General features: G+C 41.7%; 1 protein-coding gene across 1 annotated transcript in view; it reads left to right on the top strand.

Moving 5' to 3' along the window:
- The first annotated feature begins 1707 nt into the window (after window positions 1–1707).
- The window catches only part of IQGAP1 (IQ motif containing GTPase activating protein 1), a 105641-nt gene continuing 92785 nt past the window's right edge, over window positions 1708–14563 (top strand). The window contains exon 1 of the mRNA XM_010841070.1: window positions 1708–1829. Coding sequence (XP_010839372.1) covers window positions 1765–1829 — 65 coding nt within the window. The 5' untranslated portion in view covers window positions 1708–1764. The remainder of the gene's footprint in view (window positions 1830–14563) is intronic.

The raw sequence follows: 14563 nt of genomic DNA, 5'->3' as shown, positions 1-14563 counted from the left end.
CAGCTCGACCGAGATTGGGGAGACGGCCTAGGGTGAGGTGGCAGGAGGACGGTGCAGGGCGTGTCCCGGGAACCGGAGCCCCGAGACGCGGGCTCTGCTCTGGCTTCGCGGGAAGGCGCTGCCCGAGCGCTGCCTGCGGGTATATCCAGGGTCCAGACCTGCCCGGCCCCAGGCTAGCTGAGAGGTGCGGCCCTGGGCAAGTCACTTCAGCTTTCTCGGCCTTAGTTCCCTCGACAGGATTTCAAAAGTGAAGACACAAAAAAGAAAAAAAGAAACATACCTCTGACTTCCTCATTTTCCGAATCTCATTTTCTGTCCCTGTCCTGGGACATCACTGAACTGCAGGTGGAATAGTTACCGCTGGCCAAAGGAGGGCCTTTTGGAGTCTTGAGGTTTCCGATTTTATTTGATATTCTGAGAATAGTGTTTTAGGCTAATTTCACTCTACAGTTCTGTGCGAGGTATTATGTCAAATTTGTGACATTAAAGCTGAGTAAGACCAGACCCTGCTTTCAAAGAACGTTTTAATTAGGGAGGCAGACAGGTGTAACTATCTAATGATAATAAGGAGGGATAGAGATAAAGGTGTCATGTGAACCAACCAGGCTTAAAAGGTAATGTGTATGAAGAGGAGGGGTTTGGGGAAAGCAGTAGGAACACAGATAGGACATTTGAACAGAGCCTTGCAGTATGCTGTGCAGTTTGACAGGGCAGGGTGGGGCAAGACATGAGGGTGAAGCGGAAGAGTGTGAACCAAGTTATGGAAGAGAAGAGCGCTCTGTGTGTTGGCTCCTGAGTTGTGTGGAGTACACGGTAGTGTGGGGGGAAGAGTTACCAAAAGTAGTTGTGGCTACATTGGGAAAGGCATTGAATGCCAATCCCAGCACTTAGGCATTTTTTTCTGTTTCCTGGATGCCCATAAAGGAAGCAGGTTGCTTTGAAGTTAATCTTAGGGGCTTTTAAGACAGACCACCTGGGTTTGACTATAGGCTCCATCATTTATTAGCCTTGGGGCAAAGATCAGCCAACCTCAGTTCCTCATTTGTAAATCATTTGATAATCACAGGATTGTTGTGGGGCTTCCATGGGAGAATGCATGTAAAATGCACAGTACAATCACTGCCACTTAGGTCTCAGTGACTGCTGACTTTAGTGATTAATAAAAAAGTGAAAAAGCACAAAGTGCTCTGGATTGAGAGTCTGGCAGATAGATCAGCACAAATTTGGACCAAAATCTCAAGTCATAGAGTACATATAGTACATGTTCATTATATTGGGGGCTTCCCAAGTTGCTCATCAGTAAAGAATCCACCTGCCAATGTAGGAGACATGGGTTCGATCCCTGGGTCAGGAAGATCCCCTGGAGAAGGAAATGGCAACCCATTTCAGTATTATTGCCTGGAGAATCCCATGGACAGAGGAGGCTGGCGGGCTACAGTCCCTGAGGTTGAAAGAGGGGCAAGAGGGACAACTTAGCAACTGAACAACTGTACAATATGTTATTGTATTTAAAAGTACAATAACATAATATTGTACTTTTAAATAGATACTAAGATGAATATATAACAGTTGAAAAATGGTTCCTATCTAAGGAAAGTCATTATAGTACACCTGGCTATCCATACAATACCCTAACTCTCCAGGTGACCAGCAGGAATTTGATGCTGTGGCATTCTTTCATCGCTCAGGAAGGGTTACAGATTCTTACATTCTTCCTTTCATGTTTTAGCTGTCCTGGATAATGAGAGACTTACTGCAGAGGAGATGGATGAGAGGAGACGTCAGAATGTGGCCTACGAATACCTTTGTCATTTGGAAGAAGCAAAGAGGTAAAGACTGGCCGGAGAGAAGATTGGGAGAAAGGAGCTGATACTGTGTGAACAAAGATAAAGATCTCGTTGAGTATGTTGTAGGTGTGACTGGGAGGCAGGTCATTTGAAAGAATAAGTAAGTATAGCTAGGATTTTTTTTTCACAGGAGCAAGTAGCCTTGATGGTAGTTTTATCATGAAACAGTCTGATGGGCACTTTTGTTCGGTCTCTAAGTCATGCCAGTAGGCACTTATGTATTCTGAACATTTTCCAGGTTTGTGTTGTTCAGTTTTATGCTTATGGTGCATGTTTTGGGCACTACCAGCTATATGGGAGAAAAGCATTTTTAAGGTTTCAAGTTTTAGGCCTGAATGTTTCACTGGTTCTTTACTGATTTTGCTTTATATGTGAATTGGGTCCATTTTCCCCTCTGTAGTGCTCTGGGTGTAGCTCCATCCATTTGGCAATATTCAAAGACTGTTTACCAAAGGCAGTGTCATCTGCATTATTCGTGAAGTTAATGTGCAACTGCTGTTTTCCATTTTCAGATGCTCCAAGACCTTGTGGTCTTAGAGTGTCGATTTACTATCAGTGGTTCATTTCTTTTGTTCTGCTGCTTGTTTTTGTTTTTGTTTTTTTGCAAGATTGCGGGGTAAATAGATGTAATTACAGATCATGTATCCTATAAGTGAGCTTTGGTGGAAAAGGCCAGCAAGGGAAAATGAGAGGTTTTGTGGTTAAAGTCCAATGAAAATCCAGGATGTTTCGAAGGGTGCTAATAAACAAGAGTTTTTTGTCTTGTTTTGTCTTTTTAATTTTGAAAATCTTAAAACACTACAGGAAAGTCCAGAGAACAATACACCAGACATCATGTATTCCAAAACTAGCAAATGTCAGTCCTTCACATTTTTCCCTTTGCTCTAAAAAGGCACAGTTGGAGTCCCCTTTGTGTTCCTCCCTGGTCCCATTCTCTTCCTTTCTATTCCTGGGATTACCTCTAATATGCATTTGATGCATCCTCTTGAATCTGGGCTTCTTTTCTGAGCTTAAAGCCCTTGCATGAGACTGGGGAAGGGGAGAGGGGATTAGTGATGATTTAGGTGGAGAGAATGGTAATTAACACTTATTTTTCTAAATGGAAGGTTAAATGGAAGGAGGTGAATATGTTATTAGGAAGGGGTATGTTTCTCATGCAAAGTTTGTAAGGAACAAAAACATTAAGTCCTCTGTTACCCAAATTATAGACTAGATCTAATTTTGGAAGGTAAAGAATTTAAAAGCTGTAGCTGTTACGAAAGACCACCTTGTGCTCTGTGAAGACTTGGTTGGTGTCTTTGTTGAGGTGACCTGTGGGTGAGACAAGGGCCCCAACCTATCTTCCTTCCCCTAAGACATTTCTGCTTTTAATATTGGATTTGCACAGTAAAATTCCCTTTTTGAAAAAGGGTATTTTAGTTAACATTCCCTTGCAACCACTAATCCAGTTCTATTATTATTTTTTAATTTGGCCATGCTTGTGGTTTGTGTGATCTTGGTTCCCTGATGAGGGATCAAAATTGCACCCTTGGCAGTGAAAGCTTGGAGTCCTAACCACTGAACTGCTCAGGGAAGTCCTCAGTTCAGCTTATCTAGTTCAGCCATCTCATTTCAGTAAGGAAACTGAGGTCTGAATGTCCATGGTCATGTGTAGTTTTCTTTATTGAAGAATAGTTTCCATCATTTTAAACAGTGGTGTCTAACCAGCTGTGTATATTAGAATTGTCAGGGGAGCTTAAAAAATGTGGCTCTTTGAACTTTACCACAGAGATTCTGGTTCAGTAGATCTGGGCTAAAAGGTCCAGATACCTATATATTTTAAGAACTCCTGATGGTTCTGATTGGGCTTCCCTGGTGACTCAGTGGTAAAGAACCCAACTGCCAATGCAGGAGACGCAGGTTCGATCCCTGGCTCCGGAAGATCCCTCTGGAGAAGGAAATGGCAACGCACTCCAGTATTCTTGCCTGGAGAATCCCATGGACAGAGGAGACTGGCGGGCTACAGTCCATGTGATCACAAAGAGTTGGACATGACCTAGTGACTAAACAACAACAGCAAAATGGTTCTCATGGTCCCCCCTAGTAGAGAAATGAGATTGAAAATCACGTTTTAGAATTCTCCCTTACACTAGATTACGATAGCCTGACTAGGATGGTGTTCTTTATCACATTTCCTTCTTCAAGTGCTGCATTAGGAAGGCATGTCATTTCCCTCTACTTCAGAGCATGTTCTTTTCTGGCAGGTGTTTGCTTTTTTTTCCTTTTCCTAGGATAAAAAAGGATCCCATTTCCTTTAAAATCCATCCAGGGGCCATGATCCCCTGGGACGTTTTTCAGTTGGGTGCTTCTGCATACTTAGGGAGTGACTAAGGCAGTGAGACATTTGAGACAGTCTTGATTTTTCATGCTTTTGGCTTTTTATCCTTGTACACTCTGCGCTTTGGCCCCACATTGAGGAAATGTGCCTGGTTTATTTTATGGAGGCAGTTACAGAAGATCTGGATGCAGTAGCTTTTGTTGTTTGTTTAAAGCTTTGATTAGATTATCAACTTCGGAAGCACCTCTTTAGACTACACCTAGAAAGGGCTAGGACAAGAAGCCTGGGGATGTCGTACTGAGAAAAGGAGACTGGGATACCTCCTGGCCACCTGTCGAGGCTGCTGCCACCCCTAGAGTGTCCGAGGTGTACCACAGACAGATCACATGCTCTTGCTTATTAGCTGCGGCTTCAGCCACCAGTCGTGTCTCCTACCCGGTGAGCTAGGGTGTATGTACCTTGTGTGCTGCCAAGGCTCATCTGGCACAAGTCCTTTTTGCCTCTTTGGATTGGCCCCATCCTGTTTCCTTCATAACCTCTACCCCTCCCAGTTTGGAGGAGTCCCAAGGTCTGGAATTTACACCCACTCCAAGGCCAGGAAGAAAGATCAGAGAGATCCAGGGGAGAAAAGGTCCCCCTCTTTACTTCTGTTTATAATACTGCTCTCCTCCCACTAATGGCCCCACCTTATAGCACAGTGGCCCCATTGTGTATCCCAGGGCGCTGTGCTTTCTCCTGTACCTGCCACAGCTCTGTTGTGGGAAGAGAGGAGAGTGTGTGGAGGGAGAGAGCATATAAACAGGGAGTGCAGGCAGGGAGTGTAATGAGAGTGTGTGTAGAGAATAAGTGAGAGCGTGTTGTGAGTTTAACCTGAAAGGGTAAGTGGGAAAATTTAGGAGTGATTCTCTAAAAGTGTACATTCTGGGAGTGGTTGGGAAATAGAAACTACAGAGATTCTGCTTTACTCTAGTTTCAATACAGAAATTAAGTTCTTGTTCTAATGCAGTGTCATCAAGTTTTATGCTGAGGGCTACAGAGTAGACCAAGGGCTTTTTATTAAGTGAGACTTCATACATTCTGTATTTATGCTTAAATGTGGGCTCATTTTTATCCTATTGCCTATTCTGATTGGGCTTTACATTTGTTTTGGCTAAGCAGCAGCTGTACAGTAGAGATGAAGAGCATTTTTCACTCAGTTGAAGGAGGTGAGGTTTAAATATATGAGATATGGTTAAGTGTTCAGTAGTAGAAAGATCAGAAGGTTCAAGTGAAAAGAACTGAGAAGGGAATGTAACAGTCTGCAGGGCAGGAGAAGGAGTGAGTAGGACTCAAAATGGGAGGAGATCCAGTTAGGTTTAAGGTCACAGGAAGAAGGTTAATTCCAGCATTTCCACAAGTTTGACAGTTTAGGATTCCTTCTTTCAGAGGCTTGCCCATTCGCCCTTCTGAGCCTGTCATGGGTCTCCTTCCTCTTGCTCAAGTCAGGGAGCAGAGCAACTCCTCCCTTCCCCTCCCTCCCCGTTCCCCCAAATCGGGGAAAGTGAAGGCTGTGGCTGGTCGGAGACTGTGAAAAACCATGTGATGTTAACAGGAGTGTAACACTAAATAGAAGCACTTTACCTTCTGTAATTTAGGGGGGTTGAAAAAGTATCTTGCAAAGAAACTGGTCCTTGAGAACAAATTCTCTTTTGTATGTATGTATGCCTTTGTTTCTGGCATCGAATATTTTCCAGATCTCCTTTCCTGTAAGTGGGATCAGAATTCCAGTTACATCTGGATGTATCTAGGCTGGTACACTGCCATCATGAAATGAGAAATTAAAGACGTTTAACTAGAAGCTTGCCCGCCAGCTTGGAGAATTCCCTTAGGGAGGCATATCACTTAGAGATTGGGGAGGGTCATTTTTAGATTGACCCAAGCTCTCCTTTCACAGATGAGAAAACAAATTTAATTGTTTGATGAGGCCCAGTGTGACTAAAGGGCCACAATAAATGTAGCTTTGTAGTGGTACTTTCGAAGTACAAGCTGGATGCATTCATGTGTTTATGATTATCAAGGAGAAGTATGGGGCGGGATTTATTCTTAAAATGGTGACATAGATGAAAGTCTCATTTTTTCTGAAATTTACCTAGTGCAACTGCCTTGGAAAGACTCCATGGTAAGAAGTGGGTTGCTATTTAAAAGTGATAAAACTGATTCAAACTATGAGTGCTTTTTCTTATTATTACAATGTTACAAATCGGCATATACGTTCCCAGCGTGGCCACATAAACCTCGCCTACAGTGTAGCTGAGCCATTTAGTAAATTTACAATGTGAGAAATGTAGACAGTAATCTGGTATAAATTAGGCAGTCTACTAGTTATTAGCTGCTGTGATTACTAAGAAAAGTCATATGACCATAGTCTCATAATACTTATAATTAAGTAGAACAAATTTTAAAAGCCCGAATAAAACATCTTTGAAAATCTTGACTGTTGAAATACTCGAAATGTAAAGAATGAGGACTTTCAGTTTTGGCAGGTGTGAGTCTGATTCTGGTCTTGCAAGCTTCTTAACTTTAGGGGCAAGAGCCCAGGTTTGTACTTTGCAGAATGATGTGCACTTTAGGAAGCTGAGGTGAGTGTTAAGTGCCTGGCACTGTGTCTGAAGTACAGTGGGCACTCAATAAACGTATTCTTTATCCTGGTCCTTGGGGAAAGCAGATTTAATATGAAGACGAAGAGGCATTCATAAACTTTTCTGGGGAATTTTCTGGGTACTTTCAAGATTCTCCAGGGTGGGAGCTCTAGTTTTTTCGCTTCATTCTTAAGCTGTTGTCTGAAAGAACAAGAGGATACCTCTAGGTATTGGAGGGTGTGAGAAGACTTTTCCTTTTTACATAATGCTTTTCCGTGTACTTAAAATGCTTTTTGAAGGCAATGGCAACCCACTCCAGTACTCTTGCCTGGAAAATCCCATGGACGGAGGAGCCTGGTGGGCTGCAGTCCATGGGGTCACTAAATGTCAGATACAACTGAGCGACTTCACTTTCACTTTTCACTTTCATGCATTGGAGAGGGAAATGGCAACCCACTCCAGTGTTCTTGCCTGGAGAATCCCAGGGACGGGGGAGCCTGGTGGGCTGCCGTCTGTGGGGTCGCACAGAGTTGGACACTACTGAAGCGACTTAGCAGCAGCAGCAAAATGCTTTTTACGGTGATCATGAATTTTATAATGAAAAAGGAACGGATTAAGAACAAGGAAAAACTGGGAATTCCCTGGTGGTCCAGTGGTTAGGACTCTGCACTTTTACTGAGGAGGGCCCAGGTTCAATCTCTTGATTGAAAAAAGAAGAAAGAAAAAGGAAAAAGTGTCCAAGTATATAATTTTTAGATAGTGGTAATCACAAATTTTGGGCTTCCTTGGTGGCTCAGACAGTAAAGAAACTTAGAATTTGTAATTGTCATCTTAATTATGATTTTCATTGGGTACATGATATCTGTAGTTTATTTAGATTTATTCCAAAGTTATATTGCCTTGATTTCTGAAAAGATTAAATGTTTCCCTATGTTTGTTTACTGTTTATTTTATTATGCAAATTATCAATGGCATTTGTCTATTTTCTTGAGTTATATTGTTGATTTTTGGAAGCTTTCTTATGGGTATCAGCCTGTTGTATTGCTATATTTTCTCTTGATTTTCCATTTTATTCTTTCACTGTATGGAATTTTTAAATTTTATGTAGTTTAAGTGTTAATCTTTTTGCAATTTCTTGTATCTAGTTTAATTTCTGTAAGACTTTGCTAAAATCTGAAGTTTTCTGTTAGCTTTTCTATGATTTAGTGATTTAATTTTTTAAGCATCTGAGTCTTTAAATTTCGTGTTTCTAAATCATTCTGATATTATTTAAAAATAATCTTTCTACTATGTATTAGGGATTGATATCTACTATGTCAGATATTGAATTACATATAGTTCTCTTTCTAGGCTTATTATTCTGTTATGGTGAACTGTATTTCATTTTTCTTAGAGAAATCTATAACTTCATTTTTTGTATTTGTTATTTAGAAACATTTGAAGCTAGCTTGATTTTTAGCTCTAAGACAAGTAACATTTTAAAAATACTTTTTCACAATTTGAAACTTGTAAAGTTCTTGTTTCTTACAAAGTGTCCTCATGTTACATATTACAGTTGATACCAGCTTAGTAATTTTGCCTGTAAATGTGGAAACTCTTCTCGATTTATATCTTCATATCTTTTTTGTTTATTTTTGCTCTTGGAAATTGTTATACCTTTAATAATTGGTTCTGATTTAGTAGTCTTTCTTGGGGGTGCCTGCTGGTAGGTTAGATATCTCAATGTCTTGTGGCTGATCTTGTTTGTTTAAATTTTCTGTTTCACTAACTTGGTTTTCTGCCATCTTGATTTTTCCTCTTTGAGTCTGTTAACGGTGGTTGCTTTGTCCTGTTGCAGTGTTCATTTTGGCCTATTAACTCCTTTTCCCTCTCTACTCTTGTTAATAGGTCAAAAGGTCTCTGATTTGGCTACAAAATCCTTCTTTCCACCTGAAAAGGATCCTGTATATATCACTAAATAGTGTGATTTAGGATCCTTTTCAGGTGGAAAAAAGGAGTTTGTAGCCAAGAGAGTTGGTTACTTTACCAGTTCCCCTTATTTTCAGTAAGTGTTGGAGTGGATCTGACCACAGGAAATTGGTGTTAACCGGTTTGTCCACCAGTCAAGGTTAGGAAAGTCTGGTTGGGCTAAGTCTTGGGCCATTAGTTTGACCTCATCTGACATATTTCTTCTGGCCTTAGATGTCAAAGCAACAATTGTTCATATATCTTGATGTTCCCAATTTAAGAAATAGTAAAAATATACTTGAAGGCCGAAGTTGGCATGTTCTAGGAATGTGATTTTCTGGCTTTGCATGATACTCTTGTCTCTAATTTCTGCGTGATTCCTTCTGTTTCACAGTTTAGCAGTTTGGGGATACCTGATGGTAGAAGGACCTGTTTCAAACATTTTTAAACCATGCGGTATTTGATGGTTGCATGGCTGTTTCTATCTGGGGCTGCTAAGTAAACCCTTTCACAGGAAGTATTTGTGTAAGTAAGTGCTGGTAGGCAAAGTGAGACCATCCGGAAGTGATTCATGCGACTGGGGTTGTTTGTTTAAGTTGGGACTTGGTTGCCTAGAGACTGTATCTGAGCAAGCTCAGTGAAGTGCCACATGAATGCAGAGGTCCTATTGCCTACCTGATCGAAAAAGGACCCTGCCATTTCATTTTTCTTCTGAAAGACCTTCTCATAATCTCATTGATCCCCGTACTTTGTGTGTGAATCAAAAAATCTTAAACATATAAATGAAAAAATCTGGTTAAAGGGTTTATTTGAAGGGAAATCTACTTGCTTAAATCTGAATGTTTAAAATTTTTTTCTTTTAATTGTGCGATAGGAAGAATTAATTTTTTTCAGTGTTTTATTACAGAAACTTTAATACTTCAGATACCCTTACACCAGCTAAGAGGTAGCAAAACAACCCCCACACCCCCTAGCCAAAAACCAACCCTGCAGTTTGCATGGACAGCATGATATGCAAGATTCCTGTTTGTCCCGAGGTCAGTGTCTCCCCACCTGCCTCCTCCTCCTCCTCCTCATCAGTACCATTTATTGAGCACTTAATCATGTACTGGGTACTATGCTAAGCACTTCATATGTGTTGTCTAATTAGCTGTGCTTGAAGTGAGGTGCTTATTCTTATCTACATTTAACAGAAAAGAAAGCAAAGCGCAAAGAGCTTGACTCACCATCTCTTTAAGTGATAGATCCAGATTCCAGGCTTGTCGAGGACTCCAAAGCCTTTGCTCTTCCCTGGTCTAGTCTCTCACTTCCGTACCATTTGTGCTTCAAAATCTAATGTCAGCAACAATAGTTACCAGTAATTAAGCAGAATGATGGTGTGTTGTGTGTTCAGATGCTAAGTCATCTCCAGTTTTCTGCGACCCCATGGACTACAGCATGCCAGGCTCCCCTGTCTTTCACTGTCTCCCAGAGTTTGCTCAAATTCATGTCCATTGAGTCAGTGATGCCATCTAACCATCTCATCTTCTCCCACCCTCTTTTCCTTTTGCCTTCAATCTTCCCCAGCATCAGGGTCTTTTCCAGTGAGTTGACTCTTTGCCTCAGGTGGCCAAAGTATTGGAGCTTCAGCATCAGTCCTTTCAATGAATGTTCAGGGTTGATTTCCTTTAGGATTGATTGATCTCCTTGCATACAACATTACAGTGAGATAGGCATGTTTTTATTTTAAAGAGGGAAAAAAATAAGTAGGTATCACATACTTCAAGGTCACGTAATGTCTGTGGAACTCAAGCCCACTTCTGTGTGGCACTGTCGCTGCCGCTGTCAGCCTCTACTGAGGGGGCAGTGTTTAAGTCCACAGTTCCGTCAGCTGGTTCCCAGGCACTAAACAGCTGGCTTGGCGTCAGGTGGGTGAGGGAATGTGAGCTGTTTCTTGCTTCTCACTGCAGAGTCTCTTTTACCTGCTTCATATAGGTGGTCTCTGTATTTGACTCATGTATTCATGCATCTAACAAATTGTCGGACTCTGCCTAATATACTTTTTCTTATTCACTGCAAAGCTAAAGATAGTGATAGGCATACATGAGTAACTGCTGGCCGTTGATTGAGGAGAAATGTGTGCCTGCATGCTTATAAGGAATGCAGTAAACATTAAGTTAAGTGATTTTTTTACAGGGGTCTAGAAACATAACGTGGGACTTTCCTGGAGGCTCAGTGGTGAAGAATATCTGCCTGCCAATTCAGGAGACTCAGGTTTGATCCATGAGTGAGGAAAATGCCCTGGAGGAGGAAATGGCAACCCACTCTAGTATTCTTGCCTGGAGAATCCATGGACAGAGGAGCCTGGTGGGCTGCCGTCCATGGGGTTGCAAAGAGTCAGACACCACTGAATGACTAAACAACAACAATAACAACAACAAAGAGACATAACTGGTCTGTGATAAATTTGCATCTGTTTAACTTTTTTGACCTAACGCCTACTCACTAAGATGGCCTCCCGGGATTGGAAATGGATACAGTAGGGGTCCCATGGTTACATACAGCAACTCTGGAGAGACTAGAGAGGGGGCCTGGTTAGTTTTCTTCTTCCTAACCTGGCACGTCTTCTCAGTTCAGCTCAGAAAGGCTTTCCCTCCTTCCCAGTTGCTTATTTTTTCAGTAGTGACCTCATGCAGACAGGAGTGGCATTGGAAATTGCCTTGGACAGTTTGGCAAGAATTGTATTTTTTGGTGTTGTGGGTGGAGGAAAGGCCTGTCTCCAGGCCTCTATTTCTTCCTTACTCCGAATACCTTCCTGTTGACTCACTGGAAATCCTAACGAGAAGCAGAAGGAGCGTCAGAGAGGTGGCTGCCAGCCCAGGGCTTGGCTTCTGTCGGGCTAGAAGTCTAGGGACTCAGAGGACTCTGGCTTTAAGAAAAATTGTGAGGCTTTTGCAGTAGAAGGAAATACTATTGTTGTGATAGGTGTTTATCCGTAAGGTAGAAAGCATCAGCCTTTTGCTAGGGATCATTAATCAGCAACATAAAAAACTAAGATTATTTCCTTGAAATGGCATAATTAGTGTTTAAAACTGATGCAGAGGAACTGAAGTATAAAAAGAGGGAATGGGGCACATTTAGAAAACCTGAAAGGAAAAAAACCCTATGATCATTAAAAATAGGAAAATGGTATAAAAATAAAATTTAAGGGAATTCCCTGGTGGTCCAGTGGTTGGGACTTCATGCTTTCACTGCCAGGAGTGAGGGTCCAATCCCTGGTGGGACAGCTAAGATCTGGTAAGCGAGTGAAGCAGCCAAAAAAAAAAAAAAAAAAAAATTGAAAAAAATCTCATGGTGTAGCAGATCATTTTATTACAAATAACATACATCTCAGATAAAGTTTAAAACAGCTAAAAGGAGACAAAAGTTACTTATCACTTACATGGCTATCACAGCACAATCTTTTCCTGCCCCGAAGACTTATCACTATGTCGTTTCTTTAGACAGTGCTTCTTAGTCACTGCTAATTTGACGAGCTTGTGCTAGACAGTGGCTTGACTTTGGGGGTTTTCCTTTAAAAACTCAAGAATACCCAGAATGGTGTTGGCAAATTTGGTCTTTAACTTTTAAACTTTTATTATTAATCATTTAAAAAACAGGTAATATAGAGACATGATACTTAATTCAGAAGCTCTGCTAGGATATTCAGTAAAGAAAAAAAAAAGTCTGCCTGCCTAGTCTTGTTTCCCAGGCACCCGGATCTTCTCTATATATGCAAATCTCTTTTGTTTCCTTGTGTAGAAGTGATAACACTATACTTTCTTCTTTGCATCTTAACATATTCTGCGTGAATACATTATAGTGCTTCATTTTCTTCCCCCTTCACAGTTGCACGGTTGTTCAGTGTATGGATTTAACCTGTCAGTGGGCATATCTCTCCCAGCTTTTACTCTTATCAGTAGTGGTGTAGTTAGCAACTTTGTATGGCTGCCATCTTGCACTTATGAGTGTTATAGGATGAGTTTCTAAAAGTGGAATTTCTTTATTTTTTGGTTTTGTTTTAGATTACTTTATTGCCAAACAAGTTGCTTCAGATTTATGAGAACAAATCATTTGATTTTCAAGGAACCTTGAATTTTAAATATTGGAATAAGGAATTAAATATAAGGAATAAGGACGGCTCCTCCGTCCCTGGGATTCTCCAGGCAAGAACACTGGAGTGGATTGCCATTTCCTTCTCCAATGCATGCAAGTGAAAAGTGAAAGTGAAGTTGCTCAGTTGTATCCAACTCTTAGCGACCCCATGGACTGCAGCCTACCAGGCTCCTCCGTCCATGGGATTTTCCAGGACTCCTACCTCTCCATGGATATTAAAAAGAAAAAAATCCAAACCAAGAATTTACAAAGATGAATTTATAATCATCCCTCTTCCAGTTTATCTTCTTTCTCAACTTCACTTGCCAGCTCTACTAGACATTCAGTTAGGCAAACCTAGAAATTACATTTTTTTTTTCTTGTCACCTTTCAGGTCTAATTGATGCAGTTTTTTAGTGTTGTTTTAATACGTACATGTGCAGGCATGAGTGCACACACACCCACACACCATCTATTTCTGTCAGCTCACCCCATCCTCACTGCCACTTCCCATATTCAAGCTACTCTCATTGCCTAACTGATTTACAAAGATAATCCTTCCTTTGGTCTCCTGTCTCCTGGGCTTTACTGATGGCTCAACAGTAAAGAATCTGCCTGCAGTGCAGGACATGCGGGTTTGATCCCTGGGTTGGGAAGATCCCCTGGAGGAGGAAATGGCAGCCCACTCCAGTATTAATGCCTGGAGAATTCCATGGACAGAGGAACCTGGAGGGCTATAGTGCATGGTGTCGCAAAGAGTCGGACACGATGAGCATGCACATATCCACTTTTGATCTCTTGCAAGTGATTCTTTATCTTTAAAGACAATGATCTGCTGCTGCTGCTGCTAAGTCGCTTCAGTCGTGTCTGACTGTGCGACCCCATAGACGGCAGCCCACCAGGCTCCTCCGTCCCTGGGATTCTCCAGGCAAGAACACTGGAGTGGATTGCCATTTCCTTCTCCAATGCATGCAAGTGAAAAGTGAAAGTGAAGTTGCTCAGTTGTATCCAACTCTTAGCGACCCCATGGACTGCAGCCTACCAGGCTCCTCCGTCCATGGGATTTTCCAGGCAAGAGTATTGGAGTGGGGTGCCATCGCCTTCTCCGAGACAATGATCATTTACAGGCAAATAACCCCGCCTCCCCCAGCCCAGTGCTATCCCATACTATTTAATTTCCTCTCTCCTTCATTTATAGTTACTTAAGATAGGAAACAACACACCTGCAAGATGCTGATGGAGTTTGACTCTAGGCCCAAATCTATGATCTAAACCAAATTAGTTTTTTTTTTGTTTGTTTTTAGTCACCAAGCCATGTCTCTTTTGTGACCCCTTGGACTGTAGCCCGCCAGGCTCTTCTGTCCATGGAATTTCCCAGGCAAGAATACTGGAGTGGGTTGCCATTTCCTTGTCCAGGGGATCTTCCTGACCTAGGGATTGAACTTGAGGCTCCTTCTTGGGAGGTAGATTCTTTACCACTTAGCCACCAGGGAAGCCCCAACACATTAGTTGAAGTACTGCATTAGTTATATTATACTAAAAGTAGAATTTCTAAGTCAGTGGGAATATCCACATTTTGTTGTTGTTCAGTTGCTTAGTCATGTCCGACTCTGTGATCCCATGGACTGCAGCATGCCAGGCTTCCCTGTCTTTCACCATCTCCCAGAGTTTTCCCAAACTCATGTCCATTGAGTCGGTGATGCCATCCAACCATCTTATCC

Source organism: Bison bison, unplaced genomic scaffold (genome assembly GCF_000754665.1).
Source record: "Bison bison bison isolate TAMUID 2011002044 unplaced genomic scaffold, Bison_UMD1.0 scf7180017864155, whole genome shotgun sequence".
Taxonomy (NCBI): Eukaryota; Metazoa; Chordata; class Mammalia; order Artiodactyla; family Bovidae; genus Bison; species Bison bison.
This window is presented reverse-complemented; position numbering and strand designations above follow the sequence as displayed.